General features: G+C 40.6%; 1 protein-coding gene across 5 annotated transcripts in view; it reads left to right on the top strand.

Annotated features, from left to right (window-relative positions):
* Positions 1 to 17,277: 17,277 nt before the first annotated feature.
* The window catches only part of LOC116329311 (seizure 6-like protein), a 120,558-nt gene continuing 116,754 nt past the window's right edge, over positions 17,278 to 21,081 (top strand). For all 5 annotated transcript variants that reach the window (XM_039615292.1, XM_039615290.1, XM_039615291.1 and 2 more), the window contains exon 1: positions 17,278 to 17,603. In XM_039615292.1, coding sequence (XP_039471226.1) covers positions 17,507 to 17,603 — 97 coding nt within the window. In that variant the 5' untranslated portion in view covers positions 17,278 to 17,506. The remainder of the gene's footprint in view (positions 17,604 to 21,081) is intronic.

Here is a 21,081-nt window from a genome sequence, read left to right as displayed (position 1 = left end):
ACTAACTGAAATGTTAGAAAGCATTCCTTTACTGGCTTTTTGTTTTTTTCTTACATAATTAGCAATTTCTAGCTACCAATCTACATACTGACTAGTTGATTAAGGAGTTGCAACAGGACACCCTCTCTTAATGGCACCCATTTAAAGACAGTAACTAGTGCCATCTAGAAAGATCCAGTTACATCACATCAGAAACCTCTATGTATAAGAAGCAGCTGCTTGTGATGGATGAAGGTGATGCTATCTGGAGATTTACGCTCGAAATTGCATCTGTGTTGCAGTTACTTCATGTCTTGAATCAAACTGGCAGATACATAAGAGGACTCATACACATAAAAGGTATTTTGCTACAGGATAATTGAAACCTGTAAAAACAAAATCTAACAATATTTTTTCTTGTTCAAAATGGGCCTCCAACATGTAGCTTAGATAATGAATCCAAGACCCCTTACAAAACAGAAGTCTTTGTATTCTTTGTTCTTCCTGGTAACGTGATGAATACGAATGTAAATTAAACATTAAACAAAAAGTTTAATAATCTTTGACAGTGATCTTCATGGTTGTTCTTTGGTTGATGGCAAATGTGCTGAATTGTGTCACATTCGTCTTTGTAGTATTTTCAGAATTTCAGACAAGTTTGCTTCCAAACAAAAAACATATTGGTCTTTTCTTTGTCATTGATGGTTATTTCCCATTGTTGATCATTCCCTGCAAATCCTGTCTCCTCCTACTGTGGAAGTACAGAGCAGATTGTCACTGCAGAGGCTTACCCCCCAGCACACAAACCCTTCAACCCAATCCCCTCAAATGTATCTGTGAAGAAAACACACAACAGCAGCATGAGAAGCAGAAGGGATCTCAGGAAAGAAGAGAGATAAAAGAGATGAGATTGGGGCTAAAATGGAAAAGGAAGCAGGGATTATAGACAGAGAGAGATGGGATGAGAACGGATGTCACAGCAAGCAGGCTGTGGTGGGGGGGGGAACTAGCTTTCACCGGAATAATGTTATCTCTTCTTCTTTAGAGTTTGTTGTCTAATCATTTATTCTTTGCTTATCAGAGATGGAGCAGACAGTGCTCTGCCATGCTTGCACACAGCCCTACCTGCTTCAGCACAGAAAAGCAAAAGATCCAGGAGTTTATTATTGTGGACACTTATCCTATTGAGAGACTTGGGATAATAAACATGACAGAACATTATCTAAGGGTTAATACTACATACTGATATTATGGTGATGGTTTTCTGAGCACATTCTGTGGAGAGGAACTTCAAGCAACATTACAGTAAAAGTTACAGCATACAGCAGGAATGGAGGTACTGGTGGATGAGGATTGAAAACAGGTTTGCAAATGCACAGCAACTTTGGGCTGGCTACACCAGCTTAAATAGCATAGCCTACAAATTCAAATCAAATCAAATCAAATTCAAATTTTATTTGTCACACACACAACCATACACAGTATGACATGGGGGTGAAATGCTTGTAGCTGTGCAATGCCCGACCATTAAATGACAGTGGTTTTACAGTATTTACAATTTACAGGTTTACAATTTACAGGTTACTACAAAAATTTACAAATTAACTTAGAAATTTACAGTAAAAAATGTGCAAATAGCAGAAAGAGATTATAAAGATTATAAATTATAGGAAGTGTGCATAAAGAAAACCAGAGTGCGTGTGGTGATGTGATGTGTGTGAGAGTCCAGTCTTATACTCATGTGTGTGGGAGAGTCCAGTCCTACACCTGGTTCAGGGCCCGAATAGCCTGGGAGAAGAAGCTCCTCCTCATTCTCTCTGTTTTGGCCTTAAGGGAGCGGAAGCGCTTCCCAGACCTCAACAGTGAGAAGAGTCCATTGTTGGGATGGGAGAGGTCCATCATAATCTTCCTAGCTTTGGTCTTGCACTGCTTGGTGTAGATGGACAGCAGGTCAGGGAGCTCTGATTGAATGATGCGTACACAAGAAAGACACACATGTAATTACATGTGTAGGAGGGTAAAAGGAGTTAACCTGATGTGCCAGACTGTAACTGAGGCTGACTCTGTGGCCTGCTAGTAGGCACTATGCTGGGTTATTTAAATGGAAATTGTGCTCTGATGACACCCTGTTGTAAAAGATTTGGACCTACCACATCTGATCCACTGCATGCAGAGAAAAGGGACCCTGAGCAAACCGCTATCCATCATGGACAATGACTAACACCCACTGCAACCCAATTCAGTGGCAGACTCTTGTCACTGACATGCTCTATGGACAGGCTAAGGAAGTCATTTGTTCCGCGGGCTATACAACTCAACTGTGTAGCCATTTAGCTTTCTTTTAGATAGATAGATAGATAGATAGATAGATAGATAGATAGATAGATAGATAGATAGATAGATAGATAGATAGATAGATAGATAGATAGATAGCAAGTATGTGCAAGTACTCTCACAAGTATTTCTAAAGTAATCATCTCACTGGAGCTGGGTTGTACAAATAGTTCACTATCAATAACACATGAATTATCAAGGAGATATCTTCTTGGCAACACAGTTGTGAGATGCATAATGAAATAATTACCATGTAAGACCTGCAAGGTGTAAGTACCCCATAATTACAAGTAATTTTGGGTAACAAGTCAGTTTTTTACAGGAAACAATGAAATGATTACACTGTAAGACTTGCGACTAAGGTGTAAGTACCCTGTAATTCAGTGTAAGTTCACACATGTCGCAGAAACATAATATTAACATGATCGATGGAAAAAGTTTAGGGTGGCCTTAGGTCTGATGTCAGCTCATGTTTCTTCTTCTACAACTTTCTGGTCATCTCCTTCTTTGGAGATGACTCAGTCTGAGAGGTGTTATACAAATTTATAATGTCTATTATTTTATTACCATGTCGGCTGCATGTCATCTACCTCTGTGGCATTATATGAATTAGACATGTGTAATTACCCTCCTTTCGCATATAGACAGGTGGTATGGTCATGTTCGATGCCACTGAGAACAAAGAACAGTTAGCATAGGTATGGTATTCTTTAAACACCAAGTTTTCTCTGAGTAAGACAGCAATAGCTGTCGTTAATAAATTAATTAATTTCCCCTATCCTCAGATTATTTTCTTAAAATATTAAGTTATTTAGTTTTTTTTTAAATTAGTTTTTCCTATTTTATTTTTATTTATTCTTTCTATTTTTCAGTTCTACCTGTGTCCACCAGGGATAGTGGGTGACATGCAGTATCATCCTCCCCCTACCAGATGGAACCAGATAGTAGGCTACTTTACCTCAATCCTACCACTACTTGGCACTAACTCGCTCCTTTTTTTCCTTAGTTGTAATATCCTCCTTTGCACACACGGTGGAACAGTCCCGTGGTTACTAATTCTTCTCTTGTCTTCAGCGCGCTACCACTTATTTTAGATTTACCGGAGGTTGTGTGATTTCTTTAGACAAAGAGAAAAGGAGGAAAGTCGGAAACACAGAACAAAGATCAACAATGAACAAAAGACATACATTTATCTCACTTTGCTGCTTTTATAAAAAGTATGATATCCTAAACAACGTTAAACACGTTGTACCACAGAATTGTCACTATGTTGTTTTGTACAGTCTTCTTTGATTAAGATAGTTTAATCACAATGACTACTTATTATTTGTACCGGCCTCAAATTTTCCCACATGATTTCAAACACTAGGTACAGTTCATCAGATCCTGTTCCTTTTAAACACTCACAGGGGCTTTTAACCCAGCATTTCAACCATTTTCTTGAAAAAATACCTTGAATTTTCAAATATTTCCCAATATTATTTAGAGATGACCCTTTTTGCAGGCAACACTCCCATTGCCATGACAACCAACTCTTGTCCTTCGGTCAAAAAAAATTACTTTATTTTAGCTGAGTACTAAATCAGATAAAAAGTCTGAGAAATTAGATAAAAACTCTAAGTAAGGCCCAAGTAGACAATAGATAACAACGAATAAAATTGTTTTTTGAATTTTCAAAAGGGGAAACAAGCTAAGCATCAAGCTTTCAAATGAATTAAAACTCTGTCTGGGTCTTTGGTTGGAGCTGGAATGGGATATTGCTGTCGCTCCCCCTTCTCGGCCTGTGCTTCGAGAATTCTGAGAATTACTATGACTGGGGTTTTTGATTCATTTAAACTAATATATTTATCCTGGTGTAACTAGGTTTCTGTAAGGCAAAGTAAATCAGTTGTCAATTATCAATTATTATTATTAATTATTAATCAATTATTATTCAATAGGTGTGAATGTGGGTGTAAATGTGAGTCTGAATGTGAGTGCAAATGGTTGTCTGTCTCTCTGTGTTAGCCCTGCAACAGACTGGCGACTTGTCCAGGGTATACCCTGGCTCTTGGCCTATGGTAGCTGGGAAAGGCTCCAGCCTCTCAGTGAACCTGAGAACGATAAGCAGAAGAGAATGGATGGATAGAATTATTAATTCATGTACTAACAGGGTTTAGAAGAGGGAGACCTAATGTTTAATCATCCATATTTCACTGCTTCACTCTTTGGTGCAGTTGTGGATACTATATTGCTCTTTCTCTGTAATTTTTTGCTGATTGTTTTGGTTTGTTTTTTGTTTGTTTGGGAGGAAACACAGCCTCTTGAGGGATGGGGTTTTGGGGGGAAACTGTTTTGTGGGGTAAACCCCATACATATAAATTTGGATTTGGCCAGATTTTTAGAAATGAGATCTGCTTCATTCAAAGTGGGATTGATACCGTCTCTCCTAATTGACCAGGTTTTCCCTAGACTTGGCGTTGAACTTAGCTGACAAAACGCTGCTCATTCAGGAACAGCAGACATACAAGGCAGGCTTAAAGCTCTATTTCTAACATTTGATAAATAGGACAAACTTATTTAAACACTGATAGGCTTGCATTTGTAATCTGTGTCTTTTAGGGTTGATGAGCTTCTGTTTATTTAAAAACAAAAAGACAAAAAGAACAAAAGCAAAAAAATGAAGGGATTTGCAGGAAGCACAGAAATCCAAGTTTTTCACTAGCACTTGAATGCAGACTACATTTGTGGATCTGTGCGAAGCTGGCAGCATGAGCATGTTTCAAGAGCCCAAGTGCACATGTGACATGATCTGTGTTTATTAAGTGATTGGTGCAGCGCATCTGACAATCTGGAAGTGAGCAAAAAGAAAGTCATAAATACACCGGAAGCTTTTTGAAAGCAACAATGATCAGATTTGAGATTTAGAAATTTGTGCATAAATAATCACTATTTATTAAGATTTTGATATACGCAGCTGTAATATTTCTATGTGTGTTCAAATTGCTGTGTATTTGTGTGTGGATTAGAGCCCTTTTTTCAGTACTTAAAATTTACACACAAATCATTGGACACAGTTGTAAACTGTAGTTTACATTTGAGGATCATATGTAATGTAACCTTTTGGGACAAATTTCACTCTTTATTTGAAATTTGAGGCTTGACTTTCCCATGAGGACAGACCTGTTAATGTCCAGCTGCATTCCTATAATGCCCATATCAATTTAATAATCAATATTACACAACAAATGGTGAGACATCAGTTAAAGTAAGTAAGTTTATTTATTAAGCGCTTTTCATAGACAGGCAGTCACAAAGCGCTGTACACAAAGATTAAAATAAAGAGAAAGTTAAGTCACAGAATAGACAATATACACAATATAAAAAATTAAAAGTAAATAAAAATGTAAAATTTAAAAAGTGTTGCTCAACAGAGAGCTTGTTTAAATTCAACATGCACATACAAACAGAGCGATACTGTACAGGGAGTGCAGAATTATTAGGCAAGTTGTATTTTTGAGGAATAATTTTAATATTGAACAACAACCATGTTCTCAGTGAACCCAAAAAACTCATTGATATCAAAGCTGAATGTTTTTGGAAGTAGTTTTTAGTTTGTTTTTAGTTTTAGCTATTTTAGGGGATATCTGTGTGTGCAGGTGACTATTACTGCATAATTATTAGGCAACTTAACAAAAACAAATATATACCCATTTCAATTATTTATTTTTACCAGTGAAACCAATATAACATCTCCACATTCACAAATATACATTTCTGACATTCAAAAACAAAACAGCGACCAATATAGCCACCTTTCTTTGCAAGGACACTCAAAAGCCTGCCATCCATGGATTCTGTCAGTGTTTTGATCTGTTCACCATCAACATTGCGTGCAGCAGCAACCACAGCCTCCCAGACACTGTTCAGAGAGGTGTACTGTTTTCCCTCCTTGTAAATCTCACATTTGATGATGGACCACAGGTTCTCAATGGGGTTCAGATCAGGTGAACAAGGAGGCCATGTCATTAGTTTTTCTTCTTTTATACCCTTTCTTGCCAGCCACGCTGTGGAGTACTTGGACGCGTGTGATGGAGCATTGTCCTGCATGAAAATCATGTTTTCTTGAAGGATGCAGACTTCTTCCTGTACCACTGCTTGAAGGTGTCTTCCAGAAACTGGCAGTAGGACTGGGAGTTGAGCTTGACTCCATCCTCAACCCGAAAAGGGCCCCACAAGCTCATCTTTGATGATACCAGCCCAAACCAGTACTCCACCTCCACCTTGCTGGCGTCTGAGTCGGACTGGAGCTCTCTGCCCTTTACCAATCCAGCCACGGGCCCATCCATCTGGCCCATCAAGACTCACTCTCATTTCATCAGTCCATAAAACCTTAGAAAAAATCAGTCTTGAGATATTTCTTGGCCCAGTCTTGACGTTTCAGCTTGTGTGTCTTGTTCAGTGGTGGTCGTCTTTCAGCCTTTCTTACCTTGGCCATGTCGCTGAGTATTGCACACCTTGTGCTTTTGGGCACTCCAGTGATGTTGCAGCTCTGAAATATGGCCAAACTGGTGGCAAGTGGCATCTTGGCAGCTGCACACTTGACTTTTCTCAGTTCATGGGCAGTTATTTTGCTCCTTGGTTTTTCCACACGCTTCTTGCGACCCTGTTGACTATTTTCAATTCAATTCAATTTTATTTATATAGCGCCAAATCACAACAAAAGTCGCCTCAAGGCGCTTTATATTGTACAGTAGATAGCACAATAATAAATACAGAGAAAAACCCAACAATCATATGACCCCCTATGAGCAAGCACTTTGGCGACAGTGGGAAGGAAAAACTCCCTTTTAACAGGAAGAAACCTCCGGCAGAACCAGGCTCAGGGAGGGGCGGCCATCTGCTGCGACCGGTTGGGGTGAAAGAAGAAAAACAGGATAAAGACATGCTGTGGAAGAGAGACAGATTAATAACAGATATGATTCGATGCAGAGAGGTCTATTAACACATAGTGAGTGAGAAAGGTGACTGGAAGGAAAAACTCAATGCATCATGGGAATCCCCGGCAGCCTCGTCTATTGCAGCATAACTAAGGGAGGATTCAGGGTCACCTGGTCCAGCCCTAACTATATGCTTTAGCAAAAGGAAAGTTTTAAGCCTAATCTTGAAAGTAGAGATAGTGTCTGTCTCCCGAATCCAAACTGGAAGCTGGTTCCACAGAAGAGGGGCCTGAAAACTGAAGGCTCTGCCTCCCATTCTACTTTTAAATACTCTAGGAACAACAAGTAGGCCTGCAGTGCAAGAGCGAAGTGCTCTAATGGGGTGATATGGTACTACAAGGTCATTAAGATAAGATGGGGCCTGATTATTTAAGACCTTGTATGTGAGGAGCAGGATTTTGAATTCAATTCTGGATTTAACAGGAAGCCAATGAAGGAAGCCAAAACAGGAGAAATATGCTCTCTCTTTCTAGTCCCTGTCAGTACTCTTGCTGCAGCATTTTGGATCAGCTGAAGGCTTTTCAGTGAGTTTTAGGACATCCTGATAATAAAGAATTACAGTAGTCCAGCCTGGAAGTAATAAATGCATGAACTAGTTTTTCAGCATCACTCTGAGACAGGATATTTCTAATTTTAGAGATGTTGCGCAAATGGAAGAAAGCAGTCTTACATATTTGTTTAATATGTGCATTGAAGGACATGTCCTGGTCAAAAATGACTCAAGGTTCCTCACAGCATTACTGGAGGCCAAGGTAATGCCATCCAGAGTAAGAATCTGGTTAGATACCATATTTCTAAGATTTTCAGGGCCGAGTACAATAACCTCAGTTTTATCTGAATTAAGAAGCAGAAAGTTAGCGGCCATCCGGTCTTTATGTCTTTAAGACATTCCTGCAGTTTAACTAATTGGTGTGTGTTACCTGGCTTCATGGATAGATAGAGCTGTGTGTCATCTGCATAGCAGTGAAAATTTATGCTATGTCTTCTAATGATGCTGCCTAAGGGAAGCATGTACAATGTAAATAGAATTGGTCCTAGCACTGAACCCTGTGGAACACCATAATTGACCTTAGTGTGTGAAGAGGACTCTCCATTTACTTGAACAAATTGGAGTCTATTAGATAGATATGATACAAACCACTGCAGTGCAGTACCTGTAATACCTACAGCATGTTCTAATCGCTCTAATAGGATATTATGGTCAACAGTATCGAACGCAGCACTGAGGTGTAGCAGGACAAGCACAGAGATGAGTCCACTGTCAGAGGCCATAAGAAGATCATTTGTAACCTTCACTAAAGCTGTTTCTGTGCTGTGATGAGCTCTGAAACCTGACTGAAACGCTTCATATAAGCCATTCCTCTGCAGATGATCTGTTAGCTGTTTGACAACTACTCTTTCAAGGATTTTTGATATGAAAGGAAGGTTGGAGATTGGCCTATAATTAGCTAAGACAGCTGGGTCTAGAGATGGCTTTTTAAGTAAAGGTTTAACTACAGCCACCTTGAAGGCCTGTGGTACATAGCCGATTATTAGAGATAGGTTGATCATATTTAAGATCGAAGAATTAATTAATGGCAGGACTTCTTTGAGCAGTTTTGTAGGAATGGGGTCTAAAAGACACGTTGATGGTTTGGAGGAATTAATTATTGAAGTTAACTCAGAAAGATCAACTGGAGAAAAAGAGTTTAACTTAACATCGATGGTACTAAAAGTAGCTGTAGATAATATTACATCTGTGGGATGATTATTGGTAATTTTTCTCTAATGATAAAAATTTTATTTGTGAAGAAGTTCATGAAGTCATTACTAGTTAACATTAAAGGGATTGTTGGCTCAGTAGAGCTCTGACTTTTGTCAGCCTGGCTACAGTGCTGAAGAGAAACCTGGGGTTGTTCTTATTTTCTTCAATCAGTGACGAATAGTAAGATGTTCTGGCTTTGCGGAGGGCTTTCTTATAAAGTAGCAAACTATTTCTCCAGGCTAAATGATGATCCTCTAAATTTGTGACACGCCATTTCCTCTCCAGCTTACGAGTTATCTGCTTTAGGCTACGTGTTTGAGAATTATACCACGGAGTCAGGTACTTCGGATTTGAGGCCTTAGTTTTCACAGGAGCTACAGTATCCAGAGTCGTGCGTAGTGAGGAGGTAAAATTATTAACAAGATAATCGACCTCTGTTGGGGTAGCGTTCAGATAGCTGCTCTGCTCTATGTTGGTACAGGGCATTGAAGATGATAACAGTGGGTGGATTATATTCTTAAACTTAGTTACAGCACTTTCAGAAAGACATCTACTTTGATAAAGTCTACTCTCCGCTGCTGTGTAATCAATTATTGTAAATGTAAATGTTATCAGGAAATGATCAGACAGCAGAGGGTTTTCAGGAAACACTGTTAAATGTTCAGTTTCTATGCCATATGTTAAAACAAGATCTAGAGTGTGATTAAAGTGGTGGGTGGGTTCTTTTACATTTTGAGAGAAGCCAATTGAGTCTAATAACAGATTAAATGCGATGTTGAGGCTGTCATTTTAGCATCTACATGGATGTTAAAATCACCCACAATAATTATTTTATCTGAGCTGAGCACTAAATCAGATAAAAGTCTGAGAAATCAGAGAGAAACTCTGTGTAAGGCCCAGGTGGACGATAGATGATAACAAGTAAGACTGGTTTCTGAGTTTTACAGCTGTGGTGGACGAGGCTAAGCATCAGGCTTTCAAATGAATTAAAAGTCTGTCTTGGTCTTTCGTTAATTAATAGGCTGGTGTGAAAAATTGCTGCCACACCGCCCCCTCGGCCTGTGCTTCGGGATTTCTGGTAGTTAGAATGACTCGGGGGTGTTGATTCATTTAAACTAACATACTCATCCTGCTGCAACCAGGTTTCTGTAAGGCAGAGTAAATCGATTTGTTGATCAATTATTAAGTCATGTACTAACAGAGACTTGGAGGAGAGAGACCTAATATTTAATAATCCACATTTCACTGTTTTACTCTTTGGTTCAGATGTGGATACTGTATTGTTCTTTCTTTGTGATTTTTATGTTTAAGTTGTTTATTGCTGGTTTTAGTTTGTTTTTGTCTTTTTGGGAGCTGACACAGTCTCAATGGAGATGGGTTTTTGGGGGTAGCAGGAGGAGAGAAGCTGCAGAGAGGCGTGTAAGACTGCAACTCTGCTTCCTGGTCCCAACTCTGGATAGTCATATTTTGGGGGTTTAATAAATTGGTCCATATTTCTAGAAATGAGAGCTGCTCCATCCAAAGTGGGATGGATGCCGTCTCTCCTAACAAGACCAGGTTTCCTCCAGAAGGTTTGCCAATTATCTATGAAGCCCACATCGTTTCTGGGACACCACTCAGACAGCCAGCAATTTAAGGAGAACATGCGGCTAAACATGTCACTCCTGGTCTGATTGGGGAGGGACCAGAGAAAACTACAGAGTCCGACATTGTTTTGGCAAAGTTGCACACCGATTCAATATTGATTTTAGTGACCTCCGATTGGCGTAACGGGTGTCATTACTGCCGACGTGAATTATGATCTTACTGTATTTACGTTTACCCTTAGCCAGCAGTTTTAAATTTCCTTCAATGTCGCCTGCTCTGGCCCCTGGAAGACAATTGACTATGGTTGCCGGTGTCTCTAGCTTCACGTCTGAGAACAGAATCACCAATTACCAGAGTTTGACCCCGGCGGGTGTGTCGCCGAGTGGGGAAAACGCAGTTGAACACATGAACAGGTTGGTGGTGTACCTGGGGCTTCAGTTTAAGACTATGCTTCCTCCTCACCGTCACCCAGCCGCCTCTCTTTCCCCAGCTGCTTGGGGTCTGCCGGGGAACAGCTAGCGGGGCCCACGCTATCTTCGGCTGCACCAGCTACAGGGGCCTGGCTAGCTACGGGTGAATGAAGGGTGCGGTTTCCGAGTCTCCAATTCAGTAATCCTGGCCTCCAGAGCTGCAAATATGCTACATTTGTTACAGGTATCATTACTGCTAAAGGAGGCCGAGGAGTAACTAAACATCTGACACAATGAGCAGGAAAATGCAGGAGGGACAGGTGAAGTAGCCATGGTGCTAACGAGTCGGCTACGAGCTAAGCTAAGCTAGCGAAACAGTAAAGAGACAGTGAGTGAATACTTTGGCTATAAATTAGGTAGTGAGTACACAGAAAGGGTGATTCAGATGAAGCACGTTAAGATTATACTATGAAAAAGGGATGTATCAAAAGATTTAAATTAAATTGCTAAGCAGAAAAGCTACTCAGAAACACCACTGTGTTTGAGCAGGAACAGGAAGTTCGGAACAGGAAGTGATACTCTACCACAAAGCGAGTGAACACCAAGTGACAGCGCCACCAAAAAGAATTTTGAATGAAACGCTTGATTGTTCCGATGATCACGCTTCAGAAACTTTGCAATTTTAAGACTGCTGCATCCCTCTGCAAGATATCTCACTATTTTTGACTTTTCTGAGCCTGTCAAGTCCTTCTTTTGACCCATTTTGCCAAAGGAAAGGAAGTTATCTAATAATTATGCACACCTGATATAGGGTGTTGATGTCATTAGACCACACCCCTTCTCATTACAGAGATGCACATCACCTAATATGCTTAATTGGTAGTAGGCTTTCGAGCCTATACAGCTTGGAGTAAGACAACATGCATGAAGAGGATGATGTGGACAAAATACTCATTTGCCTAATAATTCTGCACTCCCTGTAGACTGCAGCAAAAGTGCAGGTTTTTCCTTCCTGTTCACAGGAAGGAGGCAGCACAGAAAACGTCAATTAACTTTTGACTTTGTGGTAACTGCATCTTGAAGTGTCAGAAGCTCAGAGTAACAAGCAAAAAATCATTAGGAAGAAGTGAGACAGCTGTTTTACAAGTGCTTCGGTTAAATCTTCCATGATACTAGAAACCAACCCTGAAACTCAGACGGACAGACCTGTCTGTTTGAAGAGATCATTTTTAAAGTTTTTACCACCAAATTATTACTCACATTTTCTCGTGCATGACAATGTGAAAGAGAGACTGAGAGAAGAATTTGGCCTCAGTCTGTGTAATGATCTGTAATTATCTATAGTTATCTATAGTTTCTGTTATTATTGTGTTTTTTTTTTCCAGCAGACATTATGTCATGTCCAGCTGTGTAGCAGGCAAGGCAGGACCCAGCTGCAGGACTTTGAAACGAAAGCGTAAAAAAAGCTTTGTTGCTGTAACTTAGAAAACTAAAAGAGAAAAGCTAGGCACTAGGGAACTGCAAATCTTGGAAACTAGAAAACTACAGGGAAGACTAGTAACACACGAAGGACACAGAACTCACAAGAAACGGGGGAACACACAGCGTGAGTGAACAACACATCTTTAAACAAAGGGACACGCAGACAATATATACACACCAGGTAATTAGGAAGCTGGGAAACACCAGGGAATGCAGCTGAATGAAATAAGACTAACAAGACAGGGAGAAGCAAAACTAGACAAAACACCGATGTTGACCAAGCCTATGAGCTAAACTTGAGGGCCGAAGACGAAAATTGAGGATGGAACTGCTCAGGAGGCAGGCAACAGAGGTGGAGCAGATCTGGAGGTTGACCGGCAGGGCGAGGGTGGAGCCCGAGGGTCCTGCTCCGCCTGCTCCTGAATGATAATCTCTTCCATAATAGTGGGTCACCTAGAAGACTGCCTGAGGAGTCGTGTCTCCTTTATTGACGCCTGTTGCCTGCCTTTTAAACTGGGATCTTTGCCTGAGCGTTATTTAAACCAAATTAGTGATTCCTGCTCCAGTGTGTAAGTCTGCTTCCTGTTATACCACGAAGATTAGTAACTTATCTTCTCCTTGGTTCAGATGTTCTGGCTTTTCCGTGCAAGACAGTCCCTTCTGGTCTAGCTCTGGAGCCATTGGTAGACTTACCTTTCCTTGGATTTTATAAATAGAGACTTTGTATCAAGATCTGCTTGAAGACTTTTTAAATAGAACTACTTTTACCTGCATTGTAAATGAAACCACAGAATTAGCCCTCCTGAGTCTTGCATTTGAGTCCGGCCAGATGGATTGGTCCTGACAATTGATACATTTTGTCTTTCATAAAGATGCAACAAGTAGAGATGGTGAAGGTGGACAAGTTTAAATACTTTGGGATAACCACCCAAAATAACAGACAATGCACAAGAAAGGTGAAGAAGAGAATGCAGGCCAGGTGCAGTGGGTGGAGAAGAGTGCATTTGTGACAGAAGGGTAGCAGCAAGGGTGAAAAGGAAGGTTTACAAGATGGTAGTGAGATCTGCTATGATGTAAGGTTTAGAGACAGTGGCACTGATGAAAACACAGGAGGCTGAGCTGGAGTGAAAGAGGGGTGACATAGAGGCAGATGATTGGCTTGGAAAACATTGAGAGGTCTCCATAGCCAATATATGGAAAAATGAAGCTAAAAGGAGAAGTTTCCATTTATTTTCCATATTTTCCTCCTGTGTTTTCTCTGGCTGTGTCTTACTATCTGTGCGAATCTGTTCAGTTCGTCCCTCTGTTAATTTGAAACTTTGGTCGTCATGTGGCTGTCTTATTTTTTTCTTTACTTTGTTCTTCTTCCTGCTATGTGTTGATTGAGTGTCTTTAGTCTGCCTGTTCTCAGTGTTTTGGGGGATTTGTTCCAGAAGCAGGTTTAGTTAGACCTCTATGATGAAAAGTTTTCAGCTCTGAAAGAGACTCTAAACAGGCTCTTTGAATTTAACCTATTCACTGGGAGCTTTTCTTCAACAAGCTGACTGCTGTCTGTCAGCTGTCTGATTATGTGTTTAATTTCCCCATTCATACATTTGATAACAAAACACATACCAGAATGCTGTATGCCTTGATACTGTAGAGTTATTATCAGTTTATAACAAAATGTACAGCTGAGCCTTTATAACAATCCCCCTGTGGAAAGTAAGGCACCTGCAAATTGTTAACTAGTTCATCTTCACTGAAGTATTTACGGTACATTTCAGTAGCAAAAACAGGTGAAATTAAATTAATCTGTATGTTGCTTTAGACATATAACACACTTATCAGTAAACAATCATTTATCAGTTGCACGGATCGACACAAATGTCTTTCATGTTTAGCATCGTGTTGAAGATGATCTAAATATCTAAAGGATGATGAGTGTTAAAAGGGAGGCAACATTTTGAAATGTGTAATACATGTTTAAAATCTAAATATTTAACCTCTACATCTTTTTCATTGCAAATCATCAAACTCAGTCTTTCTGGGTCTGACTAATATCACACGTTCCTAATTAAACCATCTAATCACCATTAGTTTGATCCATATTATTTATCTTCAGTTGCCAGAGTTTCCTGTCTTTCAGGTCACAGCTAATTATCAGATGCTATATCATTCATTTTTTCCATTACCAGGCAATACTCTTATTACTCCAGGTCAATTGAACTAACTTTCCAATCTCAACTCAGGGCTAGACTCAAAGCTTGCTAAATATTTTTTCTGTACCAGGTCCAAGTTCCTGTTCTAGGTCTCACACGTTACTTTTCTTCCCCGAGGGCTCTTGGTATTGTGCATTTCTATGCTTTCTTGCTTTTACGACTTGAAACTTTCTGTTTTATTTCAGAGCCAGTGTGCTCAGAATATATTAAAATATGTGATGCATATGATACTCTGAAGGAACCAACCTAGGAGTATATAAAATCAATATTATTTTCCAGCCTTCATTCTGTCCTAGAGCTCCCTCTAAAGCGTTGGATTGCAGTGGCTACAACCAGGGGCGGATCTAGAGAAAATCAAAATCAAAGCCTTTTTTTCCCAAACACATATGCAGGGGGTTACATATGGTTAAAATGATTCAAATGCAGTAAGTATACACGTTTTTCATATAAATATAGTCTATAACTTAATTATTGTCTGTAGCCCACATAATTAAACACTTTAGTTACATAAAACATGTGAGTTTTGATTTTATGTACTGTATAGCCTGTATAATAAATAAATATGTAGCCCAATAAGTATAAAACCCAGAAAGGTACACAATATGGGGCGGTTCATTTACAAACACAAGTCTAACTTAAGTTTCACACTGTTTTTTGTTAGAAATCAATCACGTTGTTACATGCTTAAATTACACAAAATGTCAGAAATCTGCACTGTCATGAACAAAAATTTAAACCTAATTTTTCATGATTTGTTAGATTAACCCACTGAGGTCTGAAATATAACCGGCCATTTTTGACTCCTTTTGAGTTTACGTTTGTATTTCACCCTCAAATTGTTTCATTTTATTTTTTCCCCTTGCCTTGTTTGGTATCATTCTTTTAAGCTCAACTGAATTTAGTTGTTTTTTCACTGACATACTGCATTAGTATTACTGATCTGAAATCACACAAAGAACTTAAAATCCTAGTAGTATTTTTTTACTCTAAAAAAAACCACAGACATGTTGAGTAAATTTTTATAACTTGAAATGCAAATATAAATTGTACATTTTGTAAACATATACAACTATTTATCTAAAAATGCAGCCAATACACCTGCCGTTTCTTTCATTTTGTACAACCATTTAAAAATATTACTAAAACTAAAATGAGAGAACAATCAGGTGTTGCAATAAGATGCCCCACAAATGATGTGTGCCAGTAAAAAAAAAGTTTGTCCACCAAAAGACAGAGGAGAACAGCACAGGGATAAACCTGCAGGCCTGACAACAGGAGGTGTATCACTCCGCTGGTTTTCTACTTAGTGACAGTGTTTACGTTGCAAATGTGCCTCTGTGACATTCATTAGTGCCCTCACTGACACACAAAACAAAACGACTACACAACAGAACAACTACACAAGACAACACAACACACTAACTGTACACTCCACACTAAACGTCACAAATCTCCCACATCTAAAAACTCTCTCGCTCTCTCTCTCACTCGCTCGCTCTGTCTCGCTGCCGTTACTGTCACTCTAAAAACTCTCCCCTCTCCCTAAACAACCAAATCCCACGTGTTGAATTTTTTTTAAATTGGTTGACATGGTACATTTTTCCACCGATAGGAAAGAGGTGGCTTCTTTTCCTTTCTTTACTGTTTTCGCGCTTTCCTTAGAAAACGCTTAAAATACACACACATACATAAAAAACGTGACGACAGTATTTAGAAAAAAGCATGGATTATATATATATTATCATAACTCTGGATTTACTGGCCTGTAATTAAAATTTAAAAACTTTGAAGTCCGAACTTTCAATGTGGGCTGAAATAGAGACTCGGCGTGGCTGCAGCTTGTTAGTCATGTGATTTGGAGGTGCAGCGTGTCCGTGGACCACAGAGGTTTAATAACACTCACCTTCATTCCATTTCCAGAGTGTAACATCCAACCACCTGTGTAAAATCCGAAATTCCCATGGTGTTGTTCAAAATGTGCTCTGGCACAATCATAAACATCGCTTGCTACAAGAAAAAAGCCGGTCCTGCTATGGGCTGAACCAGTTGTTAATGGTGGAGGGGGGGAACACTATGCAATATATTCAGTTTTAGCATTTATATTCACTGTTGACTGTAACTACGCTCAAACTGTTAATGCTATCTTATTTTAATAAACAACACTGTCATATGCAAAACTGGGGTGGCACTTGGGGTGGCAAGGGATGATTTTAGGGTGGCACTTGCCACCCCATGCCACCCTTCTAGATCCGCCCCTGGCTACAACAATAGTGCCAACCTGAGGTGAAATGAATCCTCAGTGGGCCTTTCACCTCCATGACCCCTCCATTTACCCCACCAATTTTCCAATTCATCCAGAAAATTTGCGCTACCTGGGACAACGTTACCTGGGCCTCTCTCTCTCTCGCTCTCGCTCCCTCCGTTATGTAAGTGTGCCCTTATCTTGCTGCAGCCTACTGTCAGCTTGACACAAATACAGACCGTCACTCTCTGAGCAAAAGTTTCATTATCATTAAGGTCGGGCTGTGTGTGTGGAGGAGGTGGGCGGGTGAGAGGGAGAGAGAGAGGACTGAGGAGTCCGTGGAGAAGCGGCCGGGAGGGTGGAGGGGCAGATCTCAGGCAGAAAGCAGGAGGCGCTGCTTGCAGTCAGAAAGATGCTGCTGTGACATGCGGACCCCCGACGATCCTGACCGCGACACTACGCTTCTACGTGCCCGCCTGACCACAGATAAACCAGCTGACACTCTTCTCTTCTCTTGAGTCTCTCTTCTCTGCACTGGGTTTGTTGCCATGCCGCCGGCCGCCTGCTCGGTCGATTACCGACTTCGCTGCGTGTTGCCCGCGGTGCTGTGGATCGGGCTGATGTGGAGCAGCGTTTCAACAGCAGGTAGGCGTTTGATTTCTCGTGCCAAACCAGAGTGATGCCTGATTCTGCGCGTTTTTGCGCTCACTGTCCTTCTGCGTCTTGGTTCGCATCCAAGTGGAATGATAGCGGCGCCAGTTGAGTTTTTATGCGCTGCAAAAACACCTCGTCTCCGGGCATCCCTCTGCTCCTCTCAGACACCTCCTCTCGCGCGACTCGCATTAGGGCAGGGAAAGGAGCGAGTCTGAAGCAGCGTCTCGCTGTTTACTGCGCCAGCAGCTCCAACCACTTTGGCACAGCAGTGCGGGCTGCACATGCAGCCTCAAATCCTCCGTGTGGACACGAGTCCATTCGTGTGCGTGGGAGCCACGATCAGGCACGAGTGGATGCAGAGACAAAGAAAAATAGAAAGATCACCAGTCAGCCAGCTCCGCAGTTAATTGGGAGAGGGGATTCCTCGAGTCTGAGCATCAGCATGCAAATTAGAAAGCAGGCTGACACTAAGTGAGGAACAAAGTTGATGCCTCAAACACTATCTATCTATCTATCTATCTATCTATCTATCTATCTATCTATCTATCTATCTATCTATCTGATATTTTTATTAAGATTAAACTAATACTTTATTTTTTGGGACCCTTCTTTCACTTAGAAATAAGTCTGTTGTGTGGCTACTTCTTATTTTTCACCATGAGACCTCTGGGCTAAAATTATGAAGGGAAAAATTCCTCAAAGAAAAGAAAATGGTGGTGAATGGATGGTTTGCCTTGGCTGAAACTAGCTGGCAGCTCATAGCTTCCCATTTTGACCTTTTAACTACCATCATTTCAGACCGTTGAAATGATGGCACCATCGGTGAAAGCCCCATGTTTAGCGAAACCTCTTATCCTGGCCTAAAGAGGTTGTTGTTCCTAAAACCAACAGCATTAAAAACGCTCATGCCATGTTTTCTGCTTCTAATTTAGGTGACATTCAGTGAGATCTTTATGGATGAAGGTAACAATAGGTGGGTTGCAAGGAAAAAGAAAATTCTTAAATCAATAGGAATTACCTGAATCATTCCACTCCTTCGGTGAAATGATCCAGAACATTTGTCCCTTTAGGAAAGGGTCACTGTAAATCAAATTGTTGTGACTGATCACCTTCAGTGAGACTGTTTTCTACAGTGATGACAATAACCTGATCCGTAGAGAAGGAGAGCTTACTGAACATTTAGACGACAAAAACAATGAGAAACCTGTGCTGTTTGCTTTACAGTCATCACATCTTTACTTGCTGAACACCTAAAGGAGATTTTGTGTTAAACAGCATTTGTTACAACCTCATCAATTGCAAAGGGCACTGAAGCTGTTGTGACAGCATGTGGTTGTCTAACGTGTTTGAACATGTATTCAGATTCAGCAATTATCTCTCTTTATTGTGCCCTCTGTTGCAAGTGGTGGAGTCTGTCATTCCTGCACTGGGTTCAAATAAAATCAGAATGAGAATCCTTTTACCGTCATTAAACATCAGACGTTCAACGAAATATAGAAGCAGCTCCCTGGTAGCAGCATTTAGAATAAAAAATAATAAAAACAAAGAAATAGCTAACAAAAACAAATCTAAAAATACCAGCTATAAAACTGTGCAAATGTACAAGGTTTATAAAAATGTGCAAGGTTGCTCTCAAGTATTGCACTTGTCTTGTGTGGTAGTGATGTGTATTTTTACGTGTGATTGTGTGTATGTGTGTGTGTGTTGTATGTCTGAGAAGTACTGATGTGTGACTTTAAGTGGGGAGTGTGTTCTTTGTCCTGGTTTAGATTAACCTGTAGTATCTCCTAAAGGTCTGCAGGTCGAACAGGTGGGATGCAAGATGTAGGATGGGTGGAATCTCTCGGCTCTGCTCAGGCAGTGGGATGTGTAGATGACTGCAACAGAGGGGAGGGGGTAGCCGATGATCTTCTGTGCAGTATTGACTACTCTCTGGAGCGTCTTCCCCTCAGCCTGGGTGCAATGTGTGAACCACACTGTGATACAGTTTAGCGAGTGGTAGAAGGTCAGCAGCTTCTCACAGATGTTGTTCCTTCTGAGCACTCTCAGGTAGTGCAGATGCTGCTGTGACTTCCTGATGATGGTGGAGGTGTTTGCATTCCAGGAGAGGTCAGCTTATGTAGAGTGGAGGCAGGTCTACTCTGTGCCTCCTAAAGTCCAGGATCATCTCCTTTGGCCTTGTGTTGTTTACAGCCAGATTGCTTACTAAACACCACACAAACATATTCAGCACCTCATATTCTCTACTGTGATGGGGTTTCAGAGCCCATCACAGTCTCTGCTATGCAGATGACACACAACTTTATCTATCATGAAGCCAAATAACACACACCAATTGGTTTAACTGCATCCAGGTCTTTATAAAGACATAAAGAACTGAATGACCTCTAATTTTCTGCTTCTAAATTCAGATCAAACTGAGATTATTGTACTCGGCCCTGAAAATTTTAGAAATGTACTCTGCCATCCAGATTCTTAGTCTGCATTCTTACTCTGGATGGCATTACCTTGGACTCCCGTAATACTGTGAGGAACCTTGGAGTAATTTTGACCAGGATATGTCCTTCAATGCACATATTAAACAAATATGACTGCTTTCTTCCATTTGTGCAATATCTCTAAAGTTAGAAATATCCTGTCTCAGAGTGACGCTGAAAAACTAGTTCATGCATTTATTACTTCTAGGCTGGACTACTGTAATTTATTATTATCAGGATGTCTTAAAAACTCCCTGAAAAGCCTTCAGTTAAACCAAAATGCTGCAGCAAGAGTACTGACAGGGACTAGAAAGAGAGAGCATATTTCTCCAATCTTGGCTTCCCTTCATTGGCTCCCTGTTAGATGCAGAATTGAATCAAAATCCTGCTCCTCACATACAAGGTCTTGACTAATCAGGGCCTATCTTATCTTAATGACCTTGTAGTACCATATCACCCCATTAGAGCACTTTGCTCTCGAACTGCGGGCTTACTTGTTGTTCCTAGAGTATTTAAAAGTTGAATTGGAGGGAGAGCCTTCAGTTTTCAGGCCCCTCTTCTATGAAACCAGCTTCCAGTTTGGATTAGGGAGACAGACATCATCTCTACTTTTAAGATTAGGCTTAAAACTTTTCTTTTTGCTAAAGCATATAGTTAGGGCTGGATCAGGTGACCCTGAATGCGCCCTTAGTTATGCTCCAATAGGTATAGGCTGCTGGGGGATTCCCATGATACACTCAGTATTTCTTCTTCAGTCACTTTTCTCACTCACTGTGTGTTAATAGACCTCTCTGCACTGAATCATACTTGCTCTCTTTCACAGCATGTCTTTTATCCTGTCTCCCTTCTCTCATCCCCAACCAGTCGCAGCAGATGGCCGCCCCTCCCTGAGCCTGGTTCTGCCGAAGGTTTCTTCCTGTTAAAAGGGTGTTTTTTCCTTCCCACTGTCGCCAAATGGCTTGCTCATAGTGGGTCATATGATTGTTGGGTTT

Source organism: Oreochromis aureus, linkage group 7, assembly GCF_013358895.1.
Source record: "Oreochromis aureus strain Israel breed Guangdong linkage group 7, ZZ_aureus, whole genome shotgun sequence".
In the NCBI taxonomy this organism is placed as follows: Eukaryota; Metazoa; Chordata; class Actinopteri; order Cichliformes; family Cichlidae; genus Oreochromis; species Oreochromis aureus.
Note: the sequence above shows the minus strand (reverse complement) of the source record. Positions and strands in the feature narration are given on the sequence as shown.